Here is a 15,482-nt window from a genome sequence, read left to right on the forward strand (position 1 = left end):
CAATCTGGTTTGAAGCAAATGGCCTCCTTTTGAATACCAATAAAACTCAACAAATATGTTTTTCCTTGTGCCAGTTTGATGTTCAATCTGATGTAGTTGTAGATTCTGTCGTTAAGCTCTTAGGTATTACTGTTGACACCAAACTTACATGGGATTCTCACATACAGAATGTTTGTACCAGACTATCTAGAGTGATTTCTCTTTTGTGGCATTTAAAGAAGCTGATCCCTAAAGTGTACCTGAAAAATGTGTATTATGCTTTGTTTAATGGAATAATTTCTTATGGCATTCGTCTGTGGGGGAATGGCCACAGTATTGATAAAGTCTTGCGCTTACAAAAAAAGGCGATGCGTATAATCACACACTCAGCTTTTAAAGCACACTGTAAACCACTCTTTGTCAGCGAAGGAATTTTGACAGTGATTAACCAGTATATTTATGTTTGCCTGTTGCATGTTAAGCAACATCTGCATGAGTATCCACTCAGAAGTAGTGTGCATGGTTATTGCACTAGAAGCATGTCCTCACTCAATCAGCCTTATGTTCGTTTGAGTAAATCACAATCCCAGCATCGCACTATGTACATTAATCTATTTAATAAGTTGCCTGTTTCTGCACATAATGTATCTTTCACTAAGTTTAAGTTGTCTGTTTACAATTGGTTGGTTGCAAGGCCATTTTACAAGCTCGATGAATTCTTTGTATTGCCTGTTGATATTCAATTTTAAATTCTGTCTGTCTGTTGATATAGCCAAGGGCTGAGTTGTTTTATAAGTTGTTTATCTGTCTGTTTGTTAGTATTGTCTTTAAATTTTATACTCTTTTCTTGCCCCTGCTATGTTTTTTTCTAACTTATTTTAAACACACTGCATTTATTGTATACACATTGTACCTGTTTTCATGTTTGCTCTAGTCTTTGCATACCTATGTTTTTTTTTTATAAACTTCAGTATTTTATTTTTAAGATGACTGTGATACTTTTTGCATGTACTCTGCACTTGTTTATATTTTATTGTCTATATTTATTTAGCCTTATTGCCTGTAAACTTTAGGCTACTATTATGACGTTCATCCATTGCATGTGTTGTACATAGCGTTAACGATGAATAAAAATTCTTGATTCTTGATTCTTGATTAGAAATAATTCAACTCATTATCAGCAAGAAAAAAGGAGACATTTACGTACAGCATGTAACTTTTTTTTTTTCGTGTTTTAAATCAAACAAAGTTACAGTTATACAAGATTATTTATTAATAAGGAAAAAACTTACAATTATACACTTTATACATATTTACAGAAAAACAAACCAATTTTTACTGTATCACAGACATAATTGTGGTAGTTTCTACCACTTTTTTTAACCAATGAGTGCCCATATATGATATAAAAATTAAAATTATAGTAATGTGAACAATGTTTTACTTACACTTGGGATGGCCAACAAAAATTTTTGAATAACTATATTGGATAGGCTTGAATAAATAACTGATTTCCAATTCAATCTTCCTGCAAAACATTATTTTTACAATATAGTCACAGGTCTGAAATAAAATCCGGGTTAAAACACTATATGTACAAGTGGTATTTACTTAGGAACATGATCACACAGTATACAAAATAAAGAAGGTGTTCTTGCTGCAGTACAATTTAGAAATAGTTATTCCTTTACTATCAGTTTCTTTATTGATTCTCTGGATTTGTTGTAATTTTTTTTTGTCTGTTATTCTGTATCTGAGTATATTTTGCTCCAGTCATTACTGTCCTCTGTTTTGTCACATACAAATGTGAAAATTACTCTCATATGCATGGCTTCGTCTGATACATAAAACTTGAGCGTGCACGGATAAATGCCATCTTCAGTAGTAATTAAATATAGGTACTATAGATTCAAAATCCAGCTATTTGAATGTTTATTCTCTTCTCATATCCACTTATGCCTGTGTGCTCCTTAGGATAGTAAAACATAGTAATTGTAGCTGATAAGGAATTTCCCAAATACAAAACTTTGGCATCATTCAGGGAAATTGTTTGCATATCATGATTTAAATAAACTACTGGGGGATTGTTTAGGATGAGATTCTCACAATTATATTACACTCACTGGAGACGGAGACTATCATTATGTTGCCGTGATCGTAAGAAACAGGTACTCAAACATGTTGTTGAGATTGTGGAAGATGATCTCTGTGAGAAGGTTTTAAGTTTTACAGTTGATTCAAAACAAAGAAAATGATTGTGCTCACCGATTTCCACAGTAGATTGATTTCTTAATATATGTATTTGAGACTCTAAATTCCTAGCGTTGACCATCAGTGTTTTCTAAAAGTCAGTAGTAACAGTCTTGACATTAATCATCCGCTTGGCGAGGCTGCTCTTGCCAATCCCGAGCTTGGGCATCCCCTTGTTGAGGCCCTCCAGCAGCGTACAAGCCTTACACACAGGCTGACTGGAGACAAACCCACACCTCGTACATGTACCTCTGTCTGGCAGTTTTACTCCCTCTCTCACAGCCAACCTCTCTCCTGCAACATACGGATATGTTGTAAATTTATTTTGTGTAAGGTACACAGAGCCACATTGAAAACCACAGCTTATTTAATTAGAAACTAGGTTAACAGGAACGGTAAGGAATGAAAAAGATCTTTATACCTGTGACATTGGCAAACATTAGATGCTTACAGATAATATATCAAGAACTTGGGTTAACAGGAACCTGAGGTAACTAGACTTTGGTTGACTAGAACCTGAGAAAACCAAAACTCTTGGCAAGGAGAAAATAGTTTTAACCTGCAACATTGTCAGACTGACTGGGGGTCATCGCCCTTCCACTGGTTTTGATAACCTGACCTTGAGTCATCTTTTAACTTCAAAAAGTGGGATTGAGCAAAATGTTACAAACAATATTTTCCAGTCAAATTAACCTATAAGTACCAAATAATGAACTGACTATATGGAAACTTAGTTTTTAAGAGTTATCAACCACCTCCATTATCAAAGTTAACTGCTTTACTATATCAATCAATTACCAACCATACTAAGTTTGAAAAATTGAGGTTTGAAGTGGCATGTGTGGATTAACCATTTGAGGGTCGTGCAATCTCGCTCCAAGACACTCCATTGTTTTGAGTGCCGATCGTTTGGTAACGAGACAGACGAGGTTGTGTGAGAAATACCAGCATCTTGGAATGAGAGGATCAGAAAATCACTTGTATAGTATCATATTATTAGTATCACAAAGCTTGCTACAAATCGCACCAAAGGCGGCAGAAGGAGTCTGGCAATTAATTACTATTTGTTAGACAAATGTGGTCAACCAAATCAACTGTTTATATATTTTTGTAGCCTATGTTTTTTTTTATGAAATGATAAGTTAATACCATGGTAATTTTGCAATGTTAGATGGAGATGGACAATGAAATTGATTAGAACGTGTTGGAGGACGAGACTCTCAGTTGATGTGTCAGTTTACACAAATCTGGTTTGTAAAACTCTGAGAGCTGGTCAAAAATAAAACTGCCAAAATCTTCAATTTTGAATCTTTTGAATCTCGAAACTTGGTGATCGAATCTCGAAACCGAAACTTTTCCTAAGTTTTGATGGTTTTGAGATTTGAGATTCGGTTTTGTTTTGACACATCACTACTTTACTATAACATATTCTCTATATCCTGTGCACAGTAACTCAAGTAAACAATTTACTAGTAGCCTACTTTAATAGTGTGCTTAACTAGCCAACATATTTTGAAAGAATATTTTTTACTTAGTTCCTACACTCACCAGAATGTATTATGTCCATTATAGCGGAAGGCCGAATCATTTCTAAATCCTTTAGGAACGCTCTGGCATGTCCCCTATAGGCGTTAGGCGCAAACACACACTCTGTTGAGAAGTACACTAGCTTCTTGAAGTAGGCGTACATTACTATTTCCTTTTCATAAGTGTACTTCAATGGTTTCACCCTAGGGATAGCTCCTTCACTTGCCTGAAATGGTTCATCATTACATTCACGCAAGGAAAAATTATGAACTTAACAATATGAAATCATTCACTAAACCATTGACTTAAGATACTGCAAGTAGACATCTCATTTACGTGAACCAGATGTACCATGGAATTTGGATACTGCAGGAGAAAACATTTCATTTACGTGAACAAAGAGAAATAACTCCCCTAAAAGTAACTTCTCTGTGATGTCAGAACTAGGATGATTAATTGATTAAACATTAAAGAGAGGATATGCCGGAGTTTTCACAGTCCATCTAAATCCAAGTGTTAAAGTACTTCATAATGTCATGTAGGGTATGTAAACTGAAGCCCTAGGCTACTTCTACTCTAATGTATGAGTAGACTACTACGTAATAACGTTTAGACAATAGCATAGCCTATGTAGTGTATATAAGTTAAACCAAAGCCAAAAGCTACTGTTATTCTATTGTATGAGCACACTATTCTAATATTCATATTCTAAACTTACAAATGAAATAAACTTAGTTTCAAATGAAAATACTTTTTTAAATAGCCTAACTTCTTTTTAACAAAACACAGATTTACACAGGTTATAACACGGATTTAAAAAACTGAATGGGTGGAAAAACTTATTTGGGACAGTTCCAAAAATAATTTATGACTTCCGTTTATAGAATTTGTTTTTGGTGTAGAGAGAAGACTTTGAGATTTGACTGTTAATCATTGTAGCTTTACTTTTCGTGACTGATGCTACAGTATAAAACCATTAAAAAAACCCCACCTGTTTATTAAAGTATTTTTTTAATTAGTACTTACCGGTAAATAGCTAAATTTTGAGCTCACACAATATGGACCTCACTAACATCCCACTCACAATCGACAAGTAACTGGCGATCGACCTGCCATAAAATGGCTAGAAACTTAAATTACGAACCTTGCAAACAGCGCGACTAAACGTGTGGAGACCAAGTTTTATAGCGTTACATATCATTTTACAGATTATTTATGGTGTAATACTCATGTTTACACATTAGGATACATTGTTTCAATAAATAATATAAGCAACTAAAGTTTATTGTTTAACATCAAATTAGAACAAACAGATTTTTGAGTGGATCAAGACCATACTGAGGATGTGCGACCGGCGCTACAATTCTGGAAGTTATATTTTGATTTTCAAAATAAGATACCCAGTTACAAAGAACAGAGTATTTTGCCCTGTTTTCAATTAAAAACAAATAGTTGAAAGCAGACTTAATTAATTTCTCGAACAAGAACAGTGATTGTCCCGGAAATGTTTTTTCACCCTTATACTATTCTGGTACGTGTTAATTATTTGCATTAGCCAAGCATAAATTCTTATGAAGATGACTAGCAATAAAAGTAAACAATAATCAATGCAGCCACAAGTAATTACTCATGATACAATGGGAGTAATGGAGCTTAGATTAATAACTGTCATTTTATGAGTTATTGTTTCGAATACATTGCTGAAAACTGTCAAATTACAGTGTTACAACTGCAGCAATGCAAAAATCATTCAATAGTGCAATGGTTCAACATTTATTTTTTTCTAGTATTTTGTTTCTTGTGCTGTACATCAGTGTAGGATACAGTAGAGACCATAATAGTCCGTACACTTTACATAACGATGATCAAATGATGGATGCAGGATACAGTCATACCCAAAATTATGCTCCAAGTCATCAGACACCCGTACATGGCAACAATCGAAGAATGAATACAGGTTACAAATCTAACCGCATTCACCCTTTGGATCATGGTATACCTGTGAAAAGCTCCGATCAAACTATGTCCACAGGATATAACCAAAATGATATACTAGTCCAACAAGAGACAAATGAACAGATTCCAGTACAAGTCTACGATCAAACAATGGAGATGGGGTATGATCAAGATCAACTTCAAAATGGAAATCAACAAACCAAGGACATGCGCCAGAAGTTAGATAGTATAACTGACCAACTGAATGAAGACCTTGCACAAATGAAAACTAATGTGAGCAAAATGTGTGACAACTATTTACAGCAACAACAGATTGCTGCATATTTACTTTGTAGTATCTACAGCAAAAGCTTAGGATTGGTAGGTGCCATTGCACAGAAGATTTTGTAAAAAAAATTATAGAATCATAAGTTTAAAATAAAGAAACTATTTACCAAACACAAATTTTCATTCCTAGTGGCCTAAAACTGATGAACTAAAAGAGTATTATTATTTTTTAAATAATAAGTTAGTAACTTATTAAAATAATACGTTACTAACTTATTTAAATAACTTACTAGCTTATTTAAATAATATGTAATTTAATCAGCTTACATAGCTGATTTGAATTTACGGGGTTATTCTAAATGATGGACCCATTTTTAATGCTTTATAATTTTTATACTATTAAACTTACCGCTATAAAATACACATCAAACGAAAAAGCAACTCAAAGAGTTTATGCCTTCCAAAGACACATCATTTAACAAAATCGATCCAACAGAACTGTAGATTTAATTGTACAAAGTTAAAAATAAATCTCCAACTTTTTTTACCACTAGAAATTTGGAGGTTACTTGACGTTTTTGCAAATAACTTTTAAATGGTGAGGAAATCGACCAAAGTGGAAGGTAATATTCCGAAAGAGAATAAAATTCCCTACAATATACTATTACACATATCTTGAAAATACTCAATAAATGTAGCCTAAATTTGGCTTAAAATAAAAAAGTGTGAAATTTAATGTTTGCTATGTTTATTGTCTACATTGAAGACGGGGATTTTAAATTTTTTTCATGTTGAGGCAATTTTTGGTACCTTTCTTGAGTATTTTCAAAAAATGCCTAATAGTAGATTGTAGGAAATTTTATTCTCTTTCGGAATAATACCTTCCACTTTGGTCGATTTCCTCACCATTTAAAAGTTATTTGCAAAAACGTCAAGTATCCTCCAAATTTCTAGTGGTAAAGAAAGTTGGAGATTACTTTTTAACTTTGTACAGTTAAATCTACAGTTCTGTTGGATCGATTTTGTTAAATGATGTGTCTTTGGAAGGCGTAAACTCTTTGAGTTGCTTTTTCGTTTGATGTGTATTTTATAGTGGTAAGTTTAATAGTTTAAAACTTATAAAGCGTTAAAACTGGGTCATTCATTTTGAATAACCCTGTATTATCAAATATTTTCAAACACGAAAATTGATTGTTTCTCTCATTTAAATGTTGAATTTCTCTTAAGCAAGGCATTAATTACAAATAGTTAAATTTGGTTAGAAATGACATTAGAATAATTAATTATGCTTTTAAGAACAGTATTTATCTAGGACTATCAAGATAATTTAGCACGTTTAAACCATTGCACCCATTAAGTGAGTTTTTGACTCCAAGATGTGTTGGTGGGGAAAACTAACAACTAACACTAGTAGGCCTACTAGGGAACTAGTAAGCCAGGGAACTATCTAGACTATTAGTATGTAAACATATCAGGATTATTGTGGGTTTGTAGCAGCCGATAGCAACCAATAGCTTTGGTGTGTACTACTTTCTACATACTACACCAACTCATCAACCTTGGCTTGACTTAAAAAGCTACACAGAAAGCTAAATAACCTCTTAACCGCGACACACGTGTTATTCCGTGGTGGTATTCTGTAGACGCTAATTGCGACGCACGGAATATCACGTGCAACACCCTTGTGGCGTTAACCACGAAGCTCGAGTTTAGACGGTTTTGACGTACTCAGCATTGACATTGACCCTGAGAGTTGACAGACCATTTGGTGCTGCACTCAAGTGTATCTTTCTGGAACTACGTCTACGCCACGTGTTCTGCAGTATCAAAGGTCGGGCTTGATAGTTGTTTTTGTCTCGTTGAGATGATAATCTCGCGTCATTGTTAGTACGTTGATAATACAGTAATTAGTATAGTAGTTCTGATCTGTTTATGAATTTGCATTTGAACAAAACTAATGCTTGTGGTACAGTAAGATGGGTGCGAATTGGTATGTCTGAATTGCAGAAAGAGTTACAAGCTGGCGAACAGGAGGTTGTCAATGTTGGAACAATCATGGTTGTAAGGTGGGTAGATAAAAGAGAGATGATCACATCACAACATGATGATAAAGTAGTTATTTATTTATTTATTTATTTGAAACAAATTGAACACACGTTTTTACATATCATTTTACACCATGCTGCAAAAGCCTGACATGGCTTGTCTGCAGCTCATTAAACTAAAGGGAAATAAGTTGACTCCGGAAAAGTGAACTACGTTATAAACCCGTAAGTAAATAGGATCAAGAAATATTTTATTATTTATTTATTAGTTTATTATTATTAATTACTAGCTGCTGGACCCGTGCTTCACAACAAAAAGATGTACTATTTCGCCTGATCCAAACACTTGTTAAGGGTGTGCTCTACCTGTCCGCCGCACGCTAATGCAACGGTTTAGGATCTCCGTCATTGTCGGCTTGGTTCTTCACCGATTGAAAATATATTTATGTTCATTTATTCATTTCTAATTTATGTAGGCTTGTGTCGTTTTAAATTTTTGGTAATAGTCAAATTTTAAGTGGGAATTATTCTGGTAAATACCTCTAAATACGCTTTTTTCTAAAGCATTTAATACACATACAAATGAATTTTTAGAAGAAAATTAAAACGATAGAGTCATAAATTTGAATCTAAGGAGTTAGGAACCTTCTTCAGATGAAAAACATACAGTAAACACCCTCTTATCCGGAAATCTTTTTTACCGGACATCGGTTTAACCGGACTACACTTGGCGGAAATGACATCTCTTTAACCGGACAATTTTTATCAGCACATTGGTTTAACCGGACTAGATCGGCAGGAAGTGGGCAGTACTGAAACAACTGTTCTCGTGGGAAAGATTTGAGACTAGTGATCACGTGTCTAAGTACAATCATAGATAAATCATACTCCCTTAGTAGATTTGTCATCCTTATGGAACAGCTGAAGCTAATTTTATTGTTTGTTCTGTACGTCCAACTGTATAGGTTATGTTTTGTTTACAATTTTTTTCTTGTTATTTCAGTCATTTAAAACATAATTTAACTAAATAAAACGATTTCATCATACACAATAACTGGTCTCCTAGTTATATAACCAAATAGTAAAGCATAAATCATGAAAATAACCCTAAAATAATAGAAACAAAATGTTGTCTACCCCAGCGATCAGTGTGGACGTACATGAACTAGACACAAAAAACAAGCTTCAAAATTTACAATGGGATGAGGAGTCTACTTGTGTTGCTTAGTCTATGGTACAATGCTCTTCTAAATTTAAGTCGAATATCACAGTTAACTGGCCGTTTAAAAGAGTTTTTGGGGACGTCAGTTTAACCGAGGAACCCGTTATCCGGACTGGCCTCGATCCCGAGGAGTCCGGATAAGAGGGAGTCTATTGTAGCTACTGAGGCCCGAGTTGAGATTTCTGAGCTGAGGTAGAGCACACCAATAATTCGGAATTTCGATGCATCGCACACCCCTAATCCTAAACAAAGTCAATGATGAACTCACAGTTATGATGGCCGTGCACCTCTGGAGCCGAGCGATGTCTCCTCTCAGAATGTTCATGAGGACAGTCTCTGCCAGGTCATCAGCGTTGTGACCAGTGGCTACTGAGTCCACACCTAACAGAGCAGCCCCACGGTCTAGTGCCTGGCGTCTGAACACACCACAGAACGTGCAATTGTTCTTACGACCAATCTGGAAAATTTAGAACCAACATTAAAATTTTATGGTGAGGAAATGTTTACGCTGGTAATCAAGTTGGCAGGACTAGGTCGGAGATGGGATTGGGAAGATTGGTGAGGAAGCAACGGATCAGGAAATCTGGAAACAATGTGAACACAACCAACAACAAGTAGCCTACGACTTTGGTTACGGAAAATAGATATAAGCATATATTATAAGTAAAACAGGTATTCTTCTTGGGTAGGTCATCAAAGTCTAAAATTAAATTAAAATAAATTAAAAAAGATTACAAAAAAAATTATTTTTTTAGTAAACTTGATTTGCAATTTACAATATTAATCCAGACACTAAATGACCCTACTATTATTAAGTTCAATTAATTCCCTACATAGAAAAATCACAAGTTGTTTAGCCTACTTTTATATAAGTAGGCTAATAACATAGAAAAAAATTTGTTTTACCTTACCGCAGCTGTTTTTGGGAGATATCTGGTTTCCATTGCAAAACAACATTGTTTGTTATTCGCAAAAATTAATGAGTAAATACGCAAAAGGATAATAATCATGCGTATGTAAAACACTGTCTGTTAGCCCAACAATGGAGCCTAAGACGCCAAAAAATAAAATAGACATGCTACTCTTTATCATACATTACTCACCTGAGCAACTATTTTATCCATCGTCCAACCGTACAGCTCTTCGTAAGACAGAATCTTCAATGGCATCTCATAGTCGTCTCTATTTTGTTTAACTGTGTCCAAGCTGTCATCTCTATAACCTAAGTATTAAAAAGTTTATTTGGCTTTTTTGATACGGAAGAATTCTACAATTTCAAAAATATTGCAGTTATCTAGAAGTTGTTTAGTTTTAAAAAGCTGAAAAGTCCAGCGTGCATTTCACATCCATGACTAATACAAATTTAAGGACAATTTCATGATTTTTCTATTCTCGCAAACATCTTGACACAATAAGTCTCAAAAATATTTTGGTGGAGGGAAAAGATGGAACTCGAGTTGGTGGAAGGATCCATTGACTATTGAATAGTCAAAGGTTGAACCATAGACAAAAAGAATTGAAATATAGACTGTCAGCCGTGCTGCGGTTACCATGGTTACCATAGGTTCTGGCGCACACCGCTGGGAGCGCCATGAAGTTACGTATCGTGTACACCGTAACTACATGGCGCTCACAGCGGTATGCACCAGAACCTATGGTAACCGCAGCACAGCTGACGGTCTATATTTAATTATCATTTATGGTTGAACCTAATCTTTTATGAAATTGTGTTACAAGCAGTTAATTTTATCCCTTGGTCTGTAAATACATTTTTTCTCTTGTACTTTGTTTAACAGATGTTATTAGTTAACACATGTTATATTCATTATTAATTTTGTAAACAGTTTCAATAATTCAATACACATTTTTTGTTTACATCACAGTGTTTTTCATTTAATTAAATATATATTAATATTAGTATGTACATTTTTTTTTATCAAATAATTATTTAAAGAAGTTCAATTCACCACAAAACAAACGTTCATGGTCCTTCGAGCCATTGGATTTCACTACAGTTCATTCATTACAGTTCATCACAGTTTTAAGTTTTAATTTTTATTTAAAATTTAACAAACAATTATTGCAGAAATTAGGCTTCTCCAAAACAAGAGAGCTTCAATCAAAGGCTCTCTCTCGAAAATGAAGTGTCTATCCTGGAAAAATTGGATGCTGGACATATCAACTACAACAAGAGATGGAGGCTCATTCAACAAATGATTAAATGAAAAATTCATTTTGGACTAGATTGCAAAAGGAGTACTATCTTCCTTCATACTCTTCAACAGAGGCACAAATGGAAATTCAAAGACAGTAATATCAAAGAAAGTGAGGTTGTTTTAGTCAAAGAAGACAATATGCCACCAATGAAGTAGGCTAGGCTACACCATGAGGTGAATAGTGAAAACATTTCCTGGACTTGACAATATTGTAAGGGTTGTAGAGGTGCAAACTCAAAATGGAATAATAAAAAGACCAATCAACAAGTTGTTAAAAGTTCCCACCTAATCACTTTTTTGCAGGGGCGTTATGTTAAAAGCAGTTAATTTTATCCCTTGGTCTGTAATACCTAGTATATTACGTTACTAGTGTTGAAAATAGGTGTTTACCGGACGAGTGTGGTTGTTTCCTTGTTCAAAAGTAGGCCTAGGTACATTTCCACACCACAATAACAGAGCTGAAGGGAACGGTTATGGTTGTCGTAAGCCCCTTATAGGCCTATGAAGTAGCCTGGTTGAGACAAAACAGACTGTAAGTCTTAAATAAACTTAACTTAAGGCTTACCTGTGATTCCTTCATCCACAGACAACAACACCAAGTTAAGACCATATTGGTGTTTTTCGTTTAATGTTTTCAAGACGTAAGCCAAAACGGTGGAATCCTTGCCGCCAGAAGCTGCGATGGCAACAGTTTGACCCTTTTGGAAAAGCTTTCCCTCCACAATAGTGTGATGTATTTCAGTTTCAAAAGCCCAGAAGAAACACTCCTTGCACATAGCATCACCAGTCTTGGGCCTCTGTAAGTTAAGTTACATACAGTATTTTTAAAGAACTTTAGTTTAGTTTAAGTCTGATTTTTCCACAGTAATTTATCTTAGCGATAGGAACTTTCGTATTATGCGGAGGCCACCCTTATACAGAGCGCTGCGGCGGTTATGTTAGGTTGAGTTACCGTACTGTAAATATGTTTGTAGAACTTTCCTCGTTTTGTTATGAATCAAACGATACCAGATGAGTCATACTTTCGCCCACCAAATCCCCTCCAAGTAGGCTTGGGTCAGGACGTTGACCGGAGCTAAGTATACCTACTTGGCGGAGTACATGTGGCAGCTAGCGACGGTGACGCATTCAACTCAATCCTCGCCGACATCGCTGCCTTCTGGGAGGCAGACCTCAAAGGCCGCTAATCGTAATGATGTCAAGTTTGGACAGTAATTCAATTAAAGAAGGCTATGTTCTTTTCAATTAAGTTCCGTTATTTTTGGTCTCCAGTAAAAAAATCCTTCTAAAATAAGTGGCCTCTGTATAGGCCTAATACGAAAGTACCTAACTTAGCGATATTTACAACTGAGCTATCAATTGGACTTGTTTTATAACGAATTATTATAATTAACTTAAAAGTCAATATTGCTGGCAATCTACTTCTCTTCCTTCATCTTGAAAGTGTTTTAAGGAGGGATATCAAAGTTTTGTTTACATCTTGCCAAAACTTTAACAGCCAACTCCATTGTATTTTGGGCCTATCGATTGTTAGGCTTCAAACAATATTGAAGATTGCTTAGGCTAAGTTTGGTACCGGTACCTGATTGATTGATTGAATCGATAGGTCTACTTTAATGTTCAATGGATTCAATTTAGTAAAAAGTATTTTAGAACATTTGAGGCTGTAGGCCTAGTTAAAAGCTAATAAGCTCAAGAATACAGGTTATACAGAACATAAGTTAAGTTTGAACATTTCTAAGCAGTTTGTAGGTCTCTAAATTTGTAGGCTTTGAAGGCGAGCACTAGCCTATAACCTCCAGACTACCAGCTAAACCAAACCAGGTAAGCTACCCAGAAAACCATTACCTTTGACAAGGTTTCTAGGTTAAAGTTATAGACATTTACCTACCAAAGTTATACCAAGACTGGATTGTATTAAATATATAAGATTAATATGCATTAACAAACCTTTAAAATCGCATTTTTACCACACTTTGTGCTGCAAGGAACAGGCATGGTTCTTCCTGATTTGTTGACAATCTGATCACTCACTTTTCTAAAATGTTTGTTTATGACTTATTCCATTCAAATTTATTAAAATTCCATAACGACAGACTTAAAGTACAACAACGCTTGTCCTTCACTTTATTTCATAAGGCACAAGTTTCGAATTAACAACTAAATTATCCACAAAACAAAACACATTATATGGACACTGGCTTATAGGTTATGCTTATCTTATGACGCAAGCTTTTTCAGAGCAGACATCACTTTCAAACTCCTCGGTCTGTAGACAGACCAGTATGGAATTCAGCAAGACAGACACGTTGGAAAATGTTAAAACAAAATTCTCTTAAACAAAATTCCTATGATACCGAAACTTCAATAAATTACACCATTAGATTGATATCGGTCAACTCACTAGTAAGTACAGTAGCGTAAAAGCTTATTTCTAATACCGTATTGAAGGGGGATTTAAACATAAACATGTAACTGGAATCTATGTCTGTCGATCATTTACTAATAACATGTTCGATTTAGTTTTTCTTCTTGAATATGAATTAATATTACCATAGATAAAACATACAGGAGTATGTTTTATCTATGATATTACTTAGGTACTTACTTTCCGTGTCCGGAAATCAGACTTCGCTTTTCCAAAAATTAGCTACCGATATGGCTTTGTCATTCGCTTGTAAAAGATCATCTAATGTGCAAGACTGGTCTAGGCATGGACAGATCAGCAGATGGCCAGGATCCTGAACGAACAGCACCACACGCACACAAGATGTTTTCTTCATCTGGTAAGAGACCCCACTTCTGCATGTTTGTCTTGCATTTTGGTACCTCGACCCTAATTCGATTTAGGGTCTTCCACACCGTGTAATGAAGGCCTCCACCAGGAGCCAGTTCCTCCCTGGCTGGTATGGGAGGGTTAGTCAACGTGGCCTCCCACCTTGCCACCCGATTGCTTGAGAGTGGAGTGATCCATCCAGAACTCGTGTCTGTGATAGAAAGCTCTTTCTGGATCGAAGCCGTCGCTCTGCAGGTTGGTGGCCGTGTAATGGGTGAAGAGGGTCCGTCTCTTGCTTAGTCCTTTTTACGTCGGCAGCGACATAACGTCGGATTGATGGAGAGGCGATCCCTATGATATGATAGAGTTTGTGTACTCGTACTGGGGTTGGTTTCAAACACCCAGTTACAAGCCGAGCCATGTCATTGGTTGCAATGTCAACCTTTTTTGCATGTGACGATGCATTCCATACTGGTGTAGCGTACTAGTTGCACCAGTATGGAATGCATCGTCACATGAAAAAAAAGTAATATTGACTGGATAATAATATTTAATATCCAGTGATTGTAGGGACAAAATAGCCCTTGTGTTCACTCCACAATTCATTATTTCATCATTTGTACGGATGTGGTTTTATGTCTTTCTATCAATTTAATGGATTGATGATTTTTTCTCTCTAGTGGGGCTACTACTGTTTTAGCTCCCAGCTTGCATGCAACGATACACAACAAAGTGCATGAAAGCATTGTCAATCAGGCGATTGTTGACATGTTAACTCTAGGGTGTTTGCATCATGTGTCCGCGACCACGTGCACGTATTCTATTTAATAAATAGGGCTAATATTGTAGCTTTCGCCTCCCGTTAACTCTCATTAGAAAAATTTACTTTTTGATAAAACTTGGGGTTCGAGTACTTTCAACACTGTAAACTTCCCAAACAGATGAATTTGAAAATAGTGTTTTAACATGAGTTCAACGCAAACTTCAGTGGAACTACTTAATTAAATTGATGTCTTAAAACAAACCCTAAATTCACAAATCAAAATCAAAGGCACTAGCCTATTTGTATTCATGTGCAATGTTACATGTCAATTATAGCCTATTCATTACATTCATTCATTTTAGTTATATATTTTTCTTTCTTTGATTGTACCAAAATTTGCCATTCAGCCAACTAAAACCTCAGAAAATGTATTGTAAATATAAATTATATTATCCTTTAATCACCCCTCAGAAACCATCAT

The 15,482-nt window shown here is 35.3% G+C and overlaps 1 protein-coding gene across 1 annotated transcript; it reads right to left on the reverse strand.

Annotated features, from left to right (window-relative positions):
* Positions 1-1,238: 1,238 nt before the first annotated feature.
* Positions 1,239-13,665, reverse strand: LOC128994306 (cytoplasmic tRNA 2-thiolation protein 1-like). The gene is made up of 6 exons (XM_054418746.1): positions 13,413-13,665; positions 12,028-12,259; positions 10,350-10,468; positions 9,515-9,703; positions 3,778-3,982; positions 1,239-2,523 (listed from the first exon to the last, which is right to left on the reverse strand). Exons 1-6 carry the CDS (start codon positions 13,458-13,460, stop codon positions 2,321-2,323), a joined length of 996 nt encoding a protein of 331 aa, XP_054274721.1. The 5' UTR covers positions 13,461-13,665; the 3' UTR covers positions 1,239-2,320.
* Between the last annotated feature and the right edge of the window lie 1,817 nt (positions 13,666-15,482).

This window comes from Macrosteles quadrilineatus, unplaced genomic scaffold, assembly GCF_028750875.1.
Source record: "Macrosteles quadrilineatus isolate MER2022 unplaced genomic scaffold, UCM_ALF_1.0 Scaffold_5__1_contigs__length_97177068, whole genome shotgun sequence".
In the NCBI taxonomy this organism is placed as follows: domain Eukaryota; kingdom Metazoa; phylum Arthropoda; class Insecta; order Hemiptera; family Cicadellidae; genus Macrosteles; species Macrosteles quadrilineatus.